Source organism: Haliotis rufescens, unplaced genomic scaffold (assembly GCF_023055435.1).
Source record: "Haliotis rufescens isolate VD_foot unplaced genomic scaffold, xgHalRufe1.0.p SCAF_48, whole genome shotgun sequence".
Lineage (NCBI taxonomy): Eukaryota > Metazoa > Mollusca > Gastropoda > Lepetellida > Haliotidae > Haliotis > Haliotis rufescens.
In genome coordinates this window covers 2,908,913-2,929,399 of record NW_025964201.1, presented here as the reverse complement: position 1 = coordinate 2,929,399, position 20,487 = coordinate 2,908,913, and the positions used below count along the sequence as shown (strand labels likewise).

General features: G+C 46.4%; 1 protein-coding gene across 1 annotated transcript in view; it reads left to right on the top strand.

Moving 5' to 3' along the window:
• Window positions 1-12,818: 12,818 nt before the first annotated feature.
• LOC124112382 (cell wall protein DAN4-like) overlaps window positions 12,819-20,487 on the top strand; it is a 33,866-nt gene continuing 26,197 nt past the window's right edge. The window contains exons 1-2 of the mRNA XM_046472476.2: window positions 12,819-13,225; window positions 16,000-16,347. Of these exons, the coding sequence (XP_046328432.2) occupies window positions 13,156-13,225; window positions 16,000-16,347 (418 nt within the window). The 5' untranslated portion in view covers window positions 12,819-13,155. The remainder of the gene's footprint in view (window positions 13,226-15,999; window positions 16,348-20,487) is intronic.

Sequence of the window (20,487 nt, the reverse complement as noted above, 5' to 3'; positions counted from 1 at the left end):
GTTATTGATGCTCCCTCACATCCCACTTTCCGCTGCAGGTGATATCAAGTAGTAGCTGATGCTCCCTCACATCCCACTCTCCACTACAGGTGATATCAAGCAGTTATTGATGCTTCCTCACATCCCACTTTCCGCTGCAGGTGATATCACACAGTTATTGATGCTCCCTCACATCCCACTCTCCACTACAGGTGATATCAAGCAGTTATTGATGCTTCCTCACATCCCACTTTCCGCTGCAGGTGATATCAAGTAGTAGCTGATGCTCCCTCACATCCCACTTTCCGCTGCAGGTGATATCACACAGTTATTGATGCTCCCTCACATCCCACTCTCCACTACAGGTGATATGAAGCAGTTATTGATGCTCCCTCACATCCCACTTTCCGCTGCAGGTGATATCAAGTAGTAGCTGATGCTCCCTCACATCCCACTCTCCACTACAGGTGATATCAAGCAGTTATTGATGCTTCCTCACATCCCACTTTCCGCTGCAGGTGATATCACACAGTTATTGATGCTCCCTCACATCCCACTCTCCACTACAGGTGATATCAAGCAGTTATTGATGCTTCCTCACATCCCACTTTCCGCTGCAGGTGATATCAAGTAGTAGCTGATGCTCCCTCACATCCCACTTTCCGCTGCAGGTGATATCACACAGTTATTGATGCTCCCTCACATCCCACTTTCCGCTGAAGGTGATATCAAGTAGTAGCTGATGCTCCCTCACATCCCACTTTCCGCTGCAGGTGATATCACACAGTTATTGATGCTCCCTCACATCCCACTCTCCACTACAGGTGATATCAAGCAGTTATTGATGCTCCCTCACATCTCACATCCCACTCTCCACTACAGGTGATATCAAGTAGTAGCTGATGCTCCCTCACACCCCACTTTCCGCTGCAGGTGATATCAAGCAGTTATTGATGCTCCCTCACATCCCATTCTCCGCTGCAGGTGATATCAAGTAGTAGCTGATGCTCCCTCATATCCCACTCTCCGCTGCAGGTGATATCAAGTAGTAGCTGATGCTACCTTATACCCCACTTTCCGCTGCAGGTGATATCAAGTAGTAGCTGATGCTCCCTCACATCCCATTCTCCGCTGCAGGTGATATCAAGTAGTAGCTGATGCTCCCTCACATCCCACTCTCCGCTGCAGGTCATATCAAGTAGAAGCTGATGCTCCCTCATACCCCACTCTCCGCTGCAGGTGATATCAAGTAGTAGCTGATGCTCCCTAACACCCAACTCTCCCCTGCAGGTGATATCAAGTAGTAGCTGATGCTCCCTCACATCCCACTCTCCGCTGCAGGTGATATCAAGTAGTAGCTGATGCTACCTTATACCCCACTTTCCGCTGCAGGTGATATCAAGTAGTAGCTGATGCTCCCTCACATCCCATTCTCCGCTGCAGGTGATATCAAGTAGTAGCTGATGCTCCCTCACATCCCACTCTCCGCTGCAGGTCATATCAAGTAGAAGCTGATGCTCCCTCATACCCCACTCTCCGCTGCAGGTGATATCAAGTAGTAGCTGATGCTCCCTAACACCCAACTCTCCCCTGCAGGTGATATCAAGTAGTAGCTGATGCTCCCTCACATCCCACTCTCCGCTGCAGGTGATATCAAGTAGTAGCTGATGCTCCCTCATACCCCACTCTCCGCTCGGGTGATATCAAGTAGTAGCTGATGCGCCGTCACACCCACTCTCCGCTGCAGGTGATATCAAGCAGTAGCTGATGCTCCCCCACAACCCACTTTCCGCTGCAGGTGATATCACGCAGTTATTGATGCTCCCTCACATCCCACTCTCCACTACAGGTGATATCAAGCAGTTATTGATGCTCCCTCACATCCCACTTTCCGCTGCAGGTGACATCAGGCAGTTATTGATGCTCCCTCACACCCCACTTTCCGCTGCAGGTGATATCAAGCAGTTAATGATGCTCCCTCACATCTCACATCCCACTCTCCATTACAGGTGATATCAAGCAGTTATTGATGCTCCCTCACATCCCACTCTCCGCTGCAGGTGATATCAAGTAGTAGCTGATGCTCCCTCACACCCCACTTTCCGCTGCAGGTGATATCAAGCAGTTATTGATGCTCCCTCACATCCCACTCTCAGCTGAAGGTGATATCAAGTAGTAGCTGATGCTCCCTCATATCCCACTCTCCGCTGCAGGTGATATCAAGCAGTTATTGATGCTCCCTCACATCCCACTTTCCGCTGCAGGTGATATCAAGTAGTCGCTGATGCTCCCTCACATCCCACTCTCCGCTCGGGTGATATCAAGTACAAGCTGATGACCCCTGATACCCCACTCTCCGCTGCAGGTAATATCAAGTAGTAGCTGATGCTCCCTCACATCCCACTCTCCGCTGCAGGTGATATCAAGTAGTAGCTGATGCTCCCTCATACCCCACTCTCCGCTCGGGTGATATCAAGTAGTAGCTGATGCTCCCTAACACCAACTCTCCGCTGCAGGTGATATCAAGTAGTAGCTGATGCTCCCTCACATCCCACTCTCCACTACAGGTGATATCAAGCAGTTATTGATACTTCCTCACATCCCACTTTCCGCTGCAGGTGATATCACACAGTTATTGATGCTCCCTCACATCCCACTCTCCACTACAGGTGATATCAAGCAGTTATTGATGCTTCCTCAAATCCCACTTTCCGCTGCAGGTGATATCAAGTAGTAGCTGATGCTCCCTCACATCCCACTTTCCGCTGCAGGTGATATCACACAGTTATTGATGCTCCCTCACATCCCACTCTCCACTACAGGTGATATCAAGCAGTTATTGATGCTCCCTCACATCCCACTTTCCGCTGCAGGTGATATCAAGTAGTAGCTGATGCTCCCTCACATCCCACTTTCCGCTGCAGGTGATATCACACAGTTATTGATGCTCCCTCACATCCCACTCTCCACTACAGGTGATATCAAGCAGTTATTGATGCTCCCTCACATCTCACATCCCACTCTCCACTACAGGTGATATCAAGTAGTAGCTGATGCTCCCTCACACCCCACTTTCCGCTGCAGGTGATATCAAGCAGTTATTGATGCTCCCTCACATCCCACTCTCCGCTGCAGGTGATATCAAGTAGTCGCTGATGCTCCCTCATATCCCACTCTCCGCTGCAGGTGATATCAAGTAGTAGCTGATGCTACCTTATACCCCACACTCCGCTGCAGGTGATATCAAGTAGTCGCTGATGCTCCCTCACATCCCACTCTCCGCTGCAGGTGATATCAAGTAATAGCTGATGCTCCCTCACATCCCACTCTCCGCTGCAGGTGATATCAAGTAGTAGCTGATGCTACCTTATACCCCACTCTCCGCTGCAGGTGATATCAAGTAGTCGCTGATGCTCCCTCACATCCCACTCTCCGCTGCAGGTGATATCAAGTAGTAGCTGATGCTCCCTCATACTTCACTCTCCGCTCGGGTGATATCAAGTAGTAGCTGATGCTCCCTCATACCCCACTCTCCGCTGCAGGTGATATCAAGTAGTAGCTGATGCTCCCTCACATCCCACTCTCCGCTGCAGGTCATATCAAGTAGAAGCTGATGCTCCCTCATACCCTACTCTCCGCTGCAGGTGATATCAAGTAGTAGCTGATGCTCCCTAACACCCAACTCTCCCCTGCAGGTGATATCAAGTAGTAGCTGATGCTCCCTCACATCCCACTCTCCACTACAGGTGATATCAAGCAGTTATTGATGCTTCCTCACATCCCACTTTCCGCTGCAGGTGATATCACACAGTTATTGATGCTCCCTCACATCCCACTCTCCACTACAGGTGATATCAAGCAGTTATTGATGCTTCCTCACATCCCACTTTCCGCTGCAGGTGATATCAAGTAGTAGCTGATGCTCCCTCACATCCCACTCTCCACTACAGGTGATATCAAGCAGTTATTGATGCTTCCTCACATCCCACGTTCCGCTGCAGGTGATATCACACAGTTATTGATGCTCCCTCACATCCCACTCTCCACTACAGGTGATATCAAGCAGTTATTGATGCTTCCTCACATCCCACTTTCCGCTGCAGGTGATATCAAGTAGTAGCTGATGCTCCCTCACATCCCACTTTCCGCTGCAGGTGATATCACACAGTTATTGATGCTCCCTCACATCCCACTCTCCACTACAGGTGATATGAAGCAGTTATTGATGCTCCCTCACATCCCACTTTCCGCTGCAGGTGATATCAAGTAGTAGCTGATGCTCCCTCACATCCCACTCTCCACTACAGGTGATATCAAGCAGTTATTGATGCTTCCTCACATCCCACTTTCCGCTGCAGGTGATATCACACAGTTATTGATGCTCCCTCACATCCCACTCTCCACTACAGGTGATATCAAGCAGTTATTGATGCTTCCTCACATCCCACTTTCCGCTGCAGGTGATATCAAGTAGTAGCTGATGCTCCCTCACATCCCACTTTCCGCTGCAGGTGATATCACACAGTTATTGATGCTCCCTCACATCCCACTTTCCGCTGAAGGTGATATCAAGTAGTAGCTGATGCTCCCTCACATCCCACTTTCCGCTGCAGGTGATATCACACAGTTATTGATGCTCCCTCACATCCCACTCTCCACTACAGGTGATATGAAGCAGTTATTGATGCTCCCTCACATCTCACATCCCACTCTCCACTACAGGTGATATCAAGTAGTAGCTGATGCTCCCTCACACCCCACTTTCCGCTGCAGGTGATATCAAGCAGTTATTGATGCTCCCTCACATCCCATTCTCCGCTGCAGGTGATATCAAGTAGTAGCTGATGCTCCCTCATATCCCACTCTCCGCTGCAGGTGATATCAAGTAGTAGCTGATGCTACCTTATACCCCACTTTCCGCTGCAGGTGATATCAAGTAGTAGCTGATGCTCCCTCACATCCCATTCTCCGCTGCAGGTGATATCAAGTAGTAGCTGATGCTCCCTCACATCCCACTCTCCGCTGCAGGTCATATCAAGTAGAAGCTGATGCTCCCTCATACCCCACTCTCCGCTGCAGGTGATATCAAGTAGTAGCTGATGCTCCCTAACACCCAACTCTCCCCTGCAGGTGATATCAAGTAGTAGCTGATGCTCCCTCACATCCCACTCTCCGCTGCAGGTGATATCAAGTAGTAGCTGATGCTACCTTATACCCCACTTTCCGCTGCAGGTGATATCAAGTAGTAGCTGATGCTCCCTCACATCCCATTCTCCGCTACAGGTGATATCAAGTAGTAGCTGATGCTCCCTCACATCCCACTCTCCGCTGCAGGTCATATCAAGTAGAAGCTGATGCTCCCTCATACCCCACTCTCCGCTCGGGTGATATCAAGTAGTAGCTGATGCGCCGTCACACCCACTCTCCGCTGCAGGTGATATCAAGCAGTAGCTGATGCTCCCCCACAACCCACTTTCCGCTGCAGGTGATATCACGCAGTTATTGATGCTCCCTCACATCCCACTCTCCACTACAGGTGATATCAAGCAGTTATTGATGCTCCCTCACATCCCACTTTCCGCTGCAGGTGACATCAGGCAGTTATTGATGCTCCCTCACACCCCACTTTCCGCTGCAGGTGATATCAAGCAGTTAATGATGCTCCCTCACATCTCACATCCCACTCTCCATTACAGGTGATATCAAGCAGTTATTGATGCTCCCTCACATCCCACTCTCCGCTGCAGGTGATATCAAGTAGTAGCTGATGCTCCCTCACACCCCACTTTCCGCTGCAGGTGATATCAAGCAGTTATTGATGCTCCCTCACATCCCACTCTCAGCTGAAGGTGATATCAAGTAGTAGCTGATGCTCCCTCATATCCCACTCTCCGCTGCAGGTGATATCAAGCAGTTATTGATGCTCCCTCACATCCCACTTTCCGCTGCAGGTGATATCAAGTAGTCGCTGATGCTCCCACACATCCCACTCTCCGCTGCAGGTGATATCAAGTAATAGCTGATGCTCCCTCACATCCCACTCTCCGCTGCAGGTGATATCAAGTAGTAGCTGATGCTACCTTATACCCCACTCTCCGCTGCAGGTGATATCAAGTAGTCGCTGATGCTCCCTCACATCCCACTCTCCGCTGCAGGTGATATCAAGTAGTAGCTGATGCTCCCTCATACTTCACTCTCCGCTCGGGTGATATCAAGTAGTAGCTGATGCTCCCTCATACCCCACTCTCCGCTGCAGGTGATATCAAGTAGTAGCTGATGCTCCCTCATACCCCACTCAGCAGGTCACTCCACCTATGATTAGGGCTATTCTCACTTCGTTTTTTTTTCGCTCTTATTTACTTTTAGTATTGAACATTGAATAGCCTGACGGAGCGACATGTGATACGGCACTCGTGCCACGGTGTTTGTGTGAGCATGTGGTAAGTAATGATGCATTGGCACGTTCTGCCCACAACGAACTGATCAAAAGCATATTCACTTCCATTGGTTGCATGGATCTGTGTGATATGTCCCCGCCCTAGTCTGGCTGAGTGTGACATGCCCCTGCCTTAGTCTGGCTGAGTGTGATATGTCCCCGCCTTAGTCTGGCTGAGTGTGACATGCCCCTGCCCTAGTCTGGCTGACGGTGACATGCCCCTGCCCTAGTCTGGCTGAGTGTGATATGTCCCCGCCTTAGTCTGGCTGAGTGTGACATGCCCCTGCCCTAGTCTGGCTGAGTGTGACATGCCCCTGCCCTAGTCTGGCTGAGTGTGATATGTCCCCGCCTTAGTCTGGCTGAGTGTGACATGCCCCTGCCCTAGTCTGGCTGAGTGTGACATGCCCCTGCCCTAGTCTGGCTGAGTGTGATATGTCCCCGCCCTAGTCTGGCTGAGTGTGACATGCCCCTGCCCTAGTCTGGCTGAGTGTGATATGTCCCCGCCCTAGTCTGGCTGAGTGTGACATGCCCCTGCCCTAGTCTGGCTGAGTGTGATATGTCCCCGCCCTAGTCTGGCTGAGTGTGACATGCCCCTGCCCTAGTCTGGCTGAGTGTGACATGCCCCCGCCTTAGTCTGGCTGAGTGTGACATGCCCCCGCCTTAGTCTGGCTGAGTGTGATATGTCCCCGCCCTAGTCTGGCTGAGTGTGACATGCCCCTGCCCTAGTCTGGCTGAGTGTGACATGCCCCCGCCTTAGTCTGGCTGAGTGTGACATGCCCCTGCCCTAGTCTGGCTGAGTGTGACATGCCCCTGCCCTAGTCTGGCTGAGTGTGACATGCCCCTGCCCTAGTCTGGCTGAGTGTGACATGCCCCTGCCCTAGTCTGGCTGAGTGTGACATGCCCCTGCCCTAGTCTGGCTGAGTGTGACATGCCCCTGCCCTAGTCTGGCTGAGTGTGACATGTCCCCGCCTTAGTCTGGCTGAGTGTGACATGCCCCTGCCCTAGTCTGGCTGAGTGTGACATGCCCCTGCCCTAGTCTGGCTGAGTGTAACATGCCCCTGCCCTAGTCTGGCTGAATGTGATATGTCCCCGCCCTAGTCTGGCTGAGTGTGACATGTCCCCGCCCTATTCTGGCTGAGTGTGACATGCCCCCGCCCTAGTCTGGCTGAGTGTGACATGCCCCCGCCCTATTCTGGCTGAGTGTGACATGTCCCCGCCCTAGTCTGGCTGAGTGTGACATGCCCCTGCCCTAGTCTGGCTGAGTGTGATATGTCCCCGCCCTAGTCTGGCTGAGTGTGATATGTCCCCGCCCTAGTCTGGCTGAGTGTGACATGCCCCTGCCCTAGTCTGGCTGAGTGTGACATGCCCCCGCCCTAGTCTGGCTGAGTGTGATATGTCCCCGCCCTAGTCTGGCTGAGTGTGACATGCCCCTGCCCTAGTCTGGCTGAGTGTCACATGCCCCTGCCCTAGTCTGGCTGAGTGAGATATGTCCCCGCCCTAGTCTGGCTGAGTGTGACATGTCCCCGCCCTATTCTGGCTGAGTGTGACATGCCCCTGCCCTAGTCTGGCTGAGTGTGACATGCCCCCGCCCTATTCTGGCTGAGTGTGATATGTCCCCGCCCTAGTCTGGCTGAGTGTGACATGCCCCTGCCCTAGTCTGGCTGAGTGTGATATGTCCCCGCCCTAGTCTGGCTGAGTGTGATATGTCCCCGCCCTAGTCTGGCTGAGTGTGACATGCCCCTGCCCTAGTCTGGCTGAGTGTGACATGCCCCTGCCCTAGTCTGGCTGAGTGTAACATGCCCCTGCCCTAGTCTGGCTGAGTGTGATATGTCCCCGCCCTAGTCTGGCTGAGTGTGACATGTCCCCGCCCTATTCTGGCTGAGTGTGACATGCCCCCGCCCTATTCTGGCTGAGTGTGATATGTCCCCGCCCTAGTCTGGCTGAGTGTGACATGCCCCTGCCCTAGTCTGGCTGAGTGTAACATGCCCCTGCCCTAGTCTGGCTGAGTGTGATATGTCCCCGCCCTAGTCTGGCTGAGTGTGACATGTCCCCGCCCTATTCTGGCTGAGTGTGACATGCCCCTGCCCTAGTCTGGCTGAGTGTGACATGCCCCTGCCCTATTCTGGCTGAGTGTGATATGTCCCCGCCCTAGTCTGGCTGAGTGTGACATGCCCCTGCCCTAGTCTGGCTGAGTGTGATATGTCCCCGCCCTAGTCTGGCTGAGTGTGATATGTCCCCGCCCTAGTCTGGCTGAGTGTGACATGCCCCTGCCCTAGTCTGGCTGAGTGTGACATGCCCCCGCCCTAGTCTGGCTGACGGTGATATGTCCCCGCCCTAGTCTGGCTGAGTGTGACATGCCCCTGCCCTAGTCTGGCTGAGTGTGACATGCCCCTGCCCTAGTCTGGCTGAGTGTGACATGCCCCCGCCCTATTCTGGCTGAGTGTGATATGTCCCCGCCCTAGTCTGGCTGACGGTGATATGTCCCCGCCCTAGTCTGGCTGAGTGTGACATGCCCCTGCCCTAGTCTGGCTGAGTGTGACATGCCCCTGCCCTAGTCTGGCTGAGTGTGACATGCCCCCGCCCTATTCTGGCTGACGGTGATATGTCCCCGCCCTAGTCTGGCTGAGTGTGATATGTCCCCGCCCTAGTCTGGCTGAGTGTGATATGTCCCCTGCCCTAGTCTGGCTGAGTGTGATATGTCCCCGCCCTAGTCTGGCTGACGGTGATATGTCCCCGCCCTAGTCTGGCTGAGTGTGACATGCCCCTGCCCTAGTCTGGCTGAGTGTGACATGCCCCCGCCCTAGTCTGGCTGACGGTGATATGTCCCTGCCCTAGTCTGGCTGAGTGTGACATGCCCCTGCCCTAGTCTGGCTGAGTTTATATGTCCCCGCCCTAGTCTGGCTGAGTGTGACATGTCCCCGCCCTATTCTGGCTGAGTGTGACATGCCCCTGCCCTAGTCTGGCTGAGTGTGACATGCCCCAGCCCTATTCTGGCTGAGTGTGATATGTCCCCGCCCTAGTCTGGCTGAGTGTGACATGCCCCTGCCCTAGTCTGGCTGAGTGTGATATGTCCCCGCCCTAGTCTGGCTGAGTGTGATATGTCCCCGCCCTAGTCTGGCTGAGTGTGACATGCCCCTGCCCTAGTCTGGCTGAGTGTGACATGCCCCTGCACTAGTCTGGCTGAGTGTAACATGCCCCTGCCCTAGTCTGGCTGAGTGTGATATGTCCCCGCCCTATTCTGGCTGAGTGTGACATGTCCCCGCCCTAGTCTGGCTGAGTGTGATATGTCCCTGCCCTAGTCTGGCTGTCGGTGATATGTCCCCGCCCTATTCTGGCTGAGTGTGACATGCCCCCGCCCTAGTCTGGCTGACGGTGATATGTCCCCGCCCTACGGGATGCATGTGGCAGAAATGTATGTGACATGAATATAACGGAATATATGTGACAGGAATACAACCGAATATATGTGGCAGGAATATATGTGACAGGAATATAACGGAATATATGTGACAGGAATATAACGGAATATATGTGACAGGAATATAACGGAATATATGTGGCAAGAATATAACGGAATATATGTGACAGGAAGATAACGGAATATATGTGACAGGAATATAACGCAGTATTTGTGGCAGGAATATAACGGAATATATGTGACAGGAATATAACGGAATATATGTGACAGGAATATAACGGAATATATGTGACAGGAATACAACGGAATATATGTGACAGGAATATAACGGAATATATGTGGCAAGAATATAACGGAATATATGTGACAGAAATATAACGGAATATATGTAACAGGAATATAACGGAATATATATGACAGGAATATAACGGAATATATGTGGCAAGAATATAACAGAATATATGTGACAGGAAGATAACGGAATATATGTGACAGGAATATAACCAGTATTTGTGGCAGGAATATAACGGAATATATGTGACAGGAATGTAACGGAATATATGTGACAGGAATATAACGGAATATATGTGACAGGAATATAACGGAATATATGTGACAGGAATATAACGGAATATATGTGACAGGAATATAACGGAATATTTGTGACAGGAATATAACGGAATATTTGTAGCAGGAATATAACGGAATATATGTGACAGGAATATAACGGAATATATGTGACAGGAATATAAAGGAATATATGTGACAGGAATATAACGGGATATATGTGACAGGAATATAATGGAATATTTGTGGCAGGAATATAACGGAATATATGTGGCAAGAATATAACGGAATATATGTGGCAGGAATATAACGGAATATATGTGACAGGAATATAACGGAATATATGTGGCAAGAATATAATGGAATATATGTGACAGGAAGATAACGGAATATATGTGACAGGAATATAACGCAGTATTTGTGGCAGGAATATAACGGAATAAATGTGACAGGAATGTAACTGAATATATGTGACAGGAATAAAACGGGATATATGTGACAGGAATATAACGGAATATATGTGACAGGAATATAACGGAACATATGTGACAGGAAGATAACGGAATATATGTGACAGGAATATAACGGAATATATGTGACAGGAATATAACGGAATATATGTGACAGGAATATAACGGAATATATGTGACAGGAAGATAACGGAATATATGTGGCAGGAATATAACGGAATATATGTGACAGGAATATAACGGAATATATAGGACAGGAATACAACGGAATATATATGACAAGAATATAACGGAATATTTGTGGCAGGAGTATAACGGAATATATGTGACAGGAAGATAACGGAATATATGTGGCAGGAATGTAACGGAATATATGTGACAGGAAGATAACGGAATATATGTTGCAGCAATATAACGGAATATATGTGACAGGAATATAACGGAATATATGTGACAGGAATATAACGGAATATATGTGACAGGAATATAACGGAATATATGTGACAGGAACATAACGGGATATATGTGACAGGAATATAACGGAATATATGTGACATGAACATAACGGGATATATGTGACAGGAATATAACGGAATATATGTGACATGAACATAACGGGATATATGGGACAGGAATACAACGGAATATATGGGACAGGAATATAACGGAATATTTGAGGCAGGAATATAACGGAATATATGTGGCAAGAATATAACGGAATATATGTGACAGGAAGATAACGGAATATATGTGGCAGGAATGTAACAGAATATATGTGACAGGAATATAACGGAATATATGTTGCAGGAATATAAAGCAATATATGTGACAGTAATATAACGGAATATATGTGACAGGAAGATAACGGAATATATGTGACAGGAATATAACGGAATATATGTGACATGAACATAACGGGATATATGTGACAGGAATACAACGGAATATATGGGATGGGGATGTGCTTGAGAAGAAAATACGTAAATAAGTACGGAATAAATGTAACGGACTATGGACGGCGGAGATGTGCCGAAAATGTGCATGATGGGATATGTAATACGAAATATGTGACGAGAATGTGCGTGACGGGATAGTTAATATAGAATATGTGACGAGAATATGCGTGACGGGATATGTAATATAGAATATATGTGACGAGAATGTGCGTGACGGGCTTTGTAATACAGAATATTTGACGAGAATGTGCGTGACGGGATCTGTTATACAGAATATATGTGACGAGAATGTGCGTGACGGGATATGTTATACAGAATATATGTGACGAGAATGTGTGAGAGGAAAACATCTGTGACTAGAATATGTGACTAGGATATACACCCTTACCTGACACCGTGAAACAAATGTACCAGGCTCCACACTGTAGACGGATTGTATCATTTAACCCTTTCAGCACTGAAGTCATGCTTGGGAGTAGCTTCCATAGAAAATGACGCCAAATGCTGTCTAATATTATAAAAAATCAATAAATGCTCATATAATGTATCCCCAAAAAGGTAACGTGGAACGACAGAATTTCAAAAAAACAAAAATTGAATAGCCTTAGCTAGATTAACAATAGTTGAATATGCTTTTTAAAACACTCAGCCGAGCCATTGGAACCGTCGAACAGGTAACACACGTGTATAGCCGACCGCCACAGCAGTCGCTCTTCCCACGTGGAACCACACACACACACACACACACACACACACACACACACACACACACACACACACACACACACACACACACACACACACACACACACACACACACACACCACCTCTTGACTCGCCATTGTGGCCACCTCTCTACTGTCGTTAAGACGTAATAGGAGTTATGCATTGCATTAGTATTTTAATAATGCCTCAACTATTCTGTGTTATGCTTGGTGACCTTGGCAAGACTCATGAATAACACGTTCCGTGTCATAAAACACAATGTAGGTGCAGGCGTGCGCGACTGAACATGTCTCAGCGATGGCTGAACAAAGAAAAGTCACTTCTTTCAAGATATGAAACTGCATTCATCGTGTTATATCTCCTCTCGTGACATGGATCCCGAACTCCCGAACAGCTTTACAGTTTATCACGGAGCAGGACGTATCGCATGACTTCTCTCCGCGCCATCCCTTGGCTTATGTATTTTCCGTGTGACAAAAGCCTTTCTGCAGTGTTCACCACTTCCTGGTCGTGAGTCTGCGAGAGGGTAAGAGGGGACACACCCTGACAGTGAGACACCGGACCTCTAGTCGGGTGGTTCTGTAGAGAATCAGTGCTGGCACAATGGCGGCCCGAGGTGTGTTGTGGTGGACGTTGTTGGCTTGTGGCTGTGCCGGATTCTTCCGCCTCACAGGTAAGTTGAAGGGTGCCTCGACACAGGTAAGTTGACGGGTCCCTCGACACAGGTACCTTGACGCCGAGCAGTACAAACCACATGTACATAGTGTGCCCACAGACCCGAACATCACATACTCTGTGTGTAGCGTAATGGGTGTCAGTTTGACAGATGCATGTGTGGTGTTTACTGGAACCCCCTTGTAAACACAAGCAGTGGATGCGTGCATGTCCCCACTCCGACAGGCACCACGTCGACACTGAGACAGACACTACAGACATCGTGTTCCACATTTTCATAGAACGGATTTTAGGCCATAACATATTATATGTTCATATGAAGGTTTCACCATTTGACTTATGTAAGTAGGGCACGTCATGTAACCAGTCGGGCTGTTATTGTACTCGGGGGTTATTCGATATCTTGGGAGTCGGTAAGATATTTATACAGAACAAAGGCTAAACGTGACTATGACGCAGCCCTTCCGACATACGTTAAACTGATCCACCTATACTGTCTACCAGGCGAGCAACAACGCCGACAGCCGGGAAAACAACTGTCACATGGGTGTGATCAAATGTCACATTCCTCCTACAACTGGTTTGGTCTGTTGTCTCCACATGAGTGATGGGCCCCGTCGCGCCTCTTGGGAAACCCACAACCACACATGAACTGAGCTGAACACACGGTTCAAAATACCTCCGAGACAGTATCTCAATGAACAGACAAAATAGCGAATTGTGGGTATGATGGAGGGACAATTGCACTATGTAATAGATTCAAATCTACTCCTGTTATCAAAAGAGAATTCAGTACAATAACAGGAAGCCGAATTTCAACATCTACCGTTAAAAAAACGACTCTTTGCAGCCCGCCGGAAAGCAGGGTGTCCTGTGAAGGGTGTGGCCCTAAAAGCGTACCAAAGGCGGGCAAGATTGGGGTGGCTTAAGCAACACCAGGGGCTGGCTGTGCGATAATGGCGTTATGCCATGTTTACAGACGAATCACGGTTTTGCCTCCGATTCGCAACCGATTATCTCCAACGAGAAGGCAAACTGACATTGGACAGGTGAGCTGACATGTCTGTGGGGCGGAAGGTGTTCGCCAGTGGCCCAGCACCCACCAACGCGGACATGCTCGGGGTAGCTCTCCAAGCTGAATGGCGTCCATTACCATGTGCAACCATACACACGTTAATGCAGCATGCCATCAAGGTGTCGTGCATGTATCCTCCAAAATGGTGGACACGACACACCAGATATTGAATTAGTAGCCCGAAAAAAATTACATATAATTATCGGCATAACACCTTCACAGTCATTTCATAAGTATAGTATATATATATATATATATATATATATATTATAGATATTTGCAACAGCCTTATGAAACGGTTTTTCCCCTTTTTAAGTGTACACATATCCCCCCCCCCCCCTATACACACGTCACTACAGTCTAGTCCCGTCACGCTCTGTGTCTTCACACCGCGAGGAAGCGAGATAATGACGTCAGTTGACAAGGGCCCAATAGAGCAAATCTAACGTCGTAATACATTTCCATGTCAACTCTAACTTGAAAGACGTACATACTACTGTATCTTGACGGGTGATGTTCACCATGGGCGCGTAATGGTACACGTGTACATATAGGGTTTCCAGTAGCACATACGCAGTATAATATTGACTTCAGTGTAATATCATGTACCTTTACAGTTCTTGGTTCAACACGTAGTTTAATATTGACTTCAGTGTAATATCATGTACCTTTACAGTTCTTGGTTCAACACGTAGTATAATATTGACTTCAGTGTAATATTATGTAGCTTTACAATTCTTGGTTCAATACGCAGTATAATATTGACTTCAGTGTAATATCATGCACCTTTACAGTTCTTGGTTCAATACCTAGTATAATATTGACTTCAGTGTAATATCATGTACCTTTACAGTTCTTGGTTCAATACCTAGTATAATATTGACTTCAGTGTAGTATCATGTACCTTTACAATGCTTGGTTCAATACCTAGTATAATATTGACTTCAGTGTTATATCATGTGCCTTTACAGTTCTTGGTTAAATACCTAGTATAATATTGACTTCAGTATAGTATCATGCACCTTTACAGTTCTTGGTTCAATACGCAGTATAATATTGACTTCAGTGTAATATCATGCACCTTTACAGTTCTTGGTTCAATACGCAGTATAATATTGACTTCAGTGTAGTATCATGCACCTTTACAGTTCTTGGTTCGACACGTAGTATAATATTGACTTCAGTGTAATATCATGCACCTTTACAGTTCTTGGTTCAATACCTAGTATAATATTGACTTCAGTGTAATATCATGTACCTTTACAGTTCTTGGTTCAATACGCAGTATAATATTGACTTCAGTGTAGTACCATGTACCTTTACAGTTCTTGGTTCAATACCTAGTATAATATTGACTTCAGTATAGTATCATGTACCTTTACAATGCTTGGTTCAATACGCAGTATAATATTGACTTCAGTGTAATATCATGTACCTTTACAGTTCTTGGTTCAATACCTAGTATAATATTGACTTCAGTATAGTATCATGCACCTTTACAGTTCTTGGTTCAATACGCAGTATAATATTGACTTCAGTGTAATATCATGCACCTTTACAGTTCTTGGTTCAATACGTAGTATAATATTGACTTCAGTGTAATATCATGCACCTTTAAAGTTCTTGGTTCAATAAGTAGTATAATATTGACTTCCGCCCATGTACTGTGTACATTGTAACACCATGTACCTTTGCAGTTCTTGCTCAAGACAAGGTGTCTCTTGGATGTTTTGGGTCTGCTGGCTCGTGTCTGAATCACAACCTGACATGCCCAGACACGGCCAGGGTGGCGATACAGGTGGCCCTCTACGGCCACAAGACGTGGGTGAACTGTACCACCGGTGTAATCAGCTGCAGCGACACCTGCTGCTCCTACCTCCGCAACAGCGACTGCTTCCACACCTTCATCGCTGGCGACATCAGCGACATCTACCGGAACTGCTCCTCCCACTTCTGTGACTTCCGCACACCGCGGCTCAATCAACCGTGCTCCGGGTCTCAGGCGATCTCCAGCTACTCAGTGGTGGAGTATGAATGCGTCGAAGGTAGGAGACAATCATGTTTAAGCGAATGATTAATGAGACAGTGCGTCGACGGTTCTGTGTGTTTTCAAATCATGCATGAAATAATTTTCGAATGTGACTCCGAAACGTTGTGTTCCTCATAATAAAGAAGTTGACATCCCTAAATCCTCTTCCTTATCACTTCTTTATACGTTTCAAAGACTCGTTTATAAGTATTATCAACCTTCTTAATGCTCTTATATCAACAATTCCTAGAGAAACGTGTAGATGACTTGAGATGTGAGAAACGACCCACTTAATGTCATCACAACAATTCCTAAAATCGTACTTGGTTCGCAGATTCAACATTTAATAGGAATAGTGGTGTATGTAAATATTTTCTTGCTATGTGTTTTTTGTTTCGATATTTGTTTCAGTAGTAATTAAACTTCAGATCGCACCCCTTGTCTCAATGCTCATGAGACTTGTGTTAAATAGTATTCGTGAGTCAGAGGTGAGCAATGTGACTCAGAGTGAAACATTAGACATCGTGATTCAATAGAGGAAGGGGTTGGCACCCTCATTAACAACACTATATTATAATAAATACGCGAACACAATTATATAGAATACGCTTTATTATTTAGGTATCTTCCTCCCGGGCGCCCTCTGGCGTTGCCCGGACGCTCCCGGAGGCCCCCGGGGGTGAAGTAGTAGGACCGGTTACATGTCTGATTCCATTCGTTACCAACTCGTTCCATTCGTCGACAAGCCGAATGTAGACTCGTGCTCCTCTTGAAGGTTTCTATATTGGCGTATAAACACGAGAACTACTTCAATCAAGAACGATAACTCTTATTCTACCAGCGTCTAAAAGTACAATTAATGTAGGTGTTCGAACAGCGCTCACTTATTCCTGTTGTAAAAGTATTGAACCTCTCTCATACTATTATATTGTTTTCACCACCTGCTCGTAAAATGTACTTGTCCGACATTCCCGAGGTCGGATGGTATTCAGGGAGTCACCATTATTAAAATTTGGGTAAACATTTTTAAAGCTTGTACATTTCATCAACATCCTTAAAGAAGCTGAACGTAATGTTGAAATCTCATGTACGAAACACACTCGTGGTCTTGTTTATCGTACAACAAAACACTGCAGGGAGCATCAACCATGAGGGGCAGCGCAGAGGTTTTTGTACGATAGACAACTCCCACTCGTCGTTTGTTTCCTGAGGAATGTGTGCAGATGTAGGCAAAACATGATGACACAGCCTAGGGTGTGAGGTCTGTGTAGATGTAGACATAGCATAATAACACAGGCTAGAGTTGGGGGGTCTGTGTAGATGTAGACAGAACGTGATGACACAGGTTATGGTGTGAGGTCTGTGTAGATGTAGACACAACGTGATGACACAGGTTAGGGTGTGAGGTCTGTGTAGATGTAGACATAACGTGATGACACAGGCTAGGGTGTGAGGTCTGTGTAGATGTAGACATAACGTGATGACACAGGCTAGGGTGTGAGGTCTGTGTAGATGTAGACATAACGTGATGACACAGGCTAGGGTGCGAGGTCTGTGTAGATGTAGACAAAACATGACGACACAGGTTAGGGTGTGAAGTCTGTGTAGATGTAGACATAACGTGATGACACAGGCTAGGGTGTGAGGTCTGTGTAGATGTAGACATAGCATAATAACACAGGCTAGAGTTGGGGGGGTCTGTGTAGATGTAGACATAACGTGATGACACAGACTAGGGTGTGAGGTCTGTGTAGATGTAGACATAACGTGATGACACAGACTAGGGTGTGAAGTCTGTGTAGATGTAGACATAACGTGATGACACAGGCTAGGGTGCGAGGTCTGTGTAGATGTAGACATAACGTGATGACACAGGTTAGGGTATGAGGTCTGTGTAGATGTAGACATAACGTGATGACACAGGCTAGAGTTGGGGGGTCTGTGTAGATGTAGACATAACGTGATGACACAGGTTAGGGTGTGAAGTCTGTGTAGATGTAGACATAACGTGATGACACAGGCTAGGGTGCGAGGTCTGTGTAGATGTAGACAGAACGTGATGACACAGCCTAGGGTGTGAGGTCTGTGTAGATGTAGACATAGCATAATAACACAGGCTAGAGTTGGGGGGTCTGTGTAGATGTAGACAGAACGTGATGACACAGGTTAGGGTGTGAGGTCTGTGTAGATGTAGACAGAACGTGATGACACATGATCAACCATGAGGGGCAGCGCAGAGGTTTTTGTACGATAGACAACTCCCACTCGTCGTTTGTTTCCTGAGGAATGTGTGCAGATGTAGGCAAAACATGATGACACAGCCTAGGGTGTGAGGTCTGTGTAGATGTAGACATAGCATAATAACACAGGCTAGAGTTGGGGGGTCTGTGTAGATGTAGACAGAACGTGATGACACAGGTTAGGGTGTGAGGTCTGTGTAGATGTAGACAGAACGTGATGACACAGGTTAGGGTGTGAGGTCTGTGTAGATGTAGACAGAACGTGATGACACAGGTTAGGGTATGAGGTCTGTGTAATGTAGACATAACGTGATGACACAGGCTAGGGTGCGAGGTCTGTGTAGATGTAGCCATAACGTGATGACACAGGCTAGGGTGTGAGGTCTGTGTAGATGTAGACATAACGTGATGACACAGGCTAGGGTGTGAGGTCTGTGTAGATGTAGACATAACGTGATGACACAGGCTAGGGTGTGAAGTCTGCGTAGTGGTCACCTCTGAAGACAAACTGACACCCTGCAACGATGAATACAGTAATAATCATACAATTGTACATTTCATGTGAACATAGAACACGGAACACTAGATAATACAACACTTAAGTCCTGGATGAAACAACAAGTAAGTACTGGATAATACAAGTAAGTACTCGATAATACAACACGTAAGTACTGGATAATACAACAAGTAAGTACTGGATAATACAACAAGTAAGTACTGGATAATACAACAAGTAAGTACTGGATAATACAACAAGTAAGTACTGGATAATACAACAAGTAAGTACTGGATAATACAACACGTAAGTACTGGATAATACAACAAGTAAGTACTGGATAATACAACAAGTAAGTACTGGATAATGCAACACGTAAGTACTGGATAATACAACACGTAAGTACTGGATAATGCAACACGTAAGTACTGGATATTACAACAAGTAAGTACTGGATAATACAACAAGTAAGTACTGGATAATACAACAAGTAAGTACTGGATAATACAACAAGTAAGTACTGGATAATACAACAAGTAAGTACTGGATAATACAACAAGTAAGTACTGGATAATACAACAAGTAAGTACTGGATAATACAACAAGTAAGTACTGGATAATACAACAAGTAAGTACTGGATAATGCAACACGTAAGTACTGGATAATGCAACAAGTAAGTACTGGATAATACAACAAGTAAGTACTGGATAATGCAACAAGTAAGTACTGGATAATACAACAAGTAAGTACTGGATAATACAACAAGTAAGTACTGGATAATACAACAAGTAAGTACTGGATAATGCAACAAGTAAGTACTGGATAATACAACAAGTAAGTACTGGATAATACAACAAGTAAGTACTGGATAATACAACAAGTAAGTACTGGATAATACAACAAGTAAGTACTGGATAATACAACAAGTAAGTACTGGATAATACAACAAGTAAGTACTGGATAATACAACAAGTAAGTACTGGATAATACAACAAGTAAGTACTCGATAATACAACACGTAAGTACTGGATAATACAACAAGTAAGTACTGGATAATACAACAAGTAAGTACTGGATAATACAACAAGTAAGTACTGGATAATACAACAAGTAAGTACTGGATAATACAACAAGTAAGTACTGGATAATACAACACGTAAGTACTGGATAATACAACAAGTAAGTACTGGATAATACAACAAGTAAGTACTGGATAATACAACAAGTAAGTACTGGATAATACAACAAGTAAGTACTGGATAATGCAACACGTAAGTACTGGATAATGCAACAAGTAAGTACTGGATAATACAACAAGTAAGTACTGGATAATGCAACAAGTAAGTACTGGATAATACAACAAGTAAGTACTGGATAATACAACAAGTAAGTACTGGATAATACAACAAGTAAGTACTG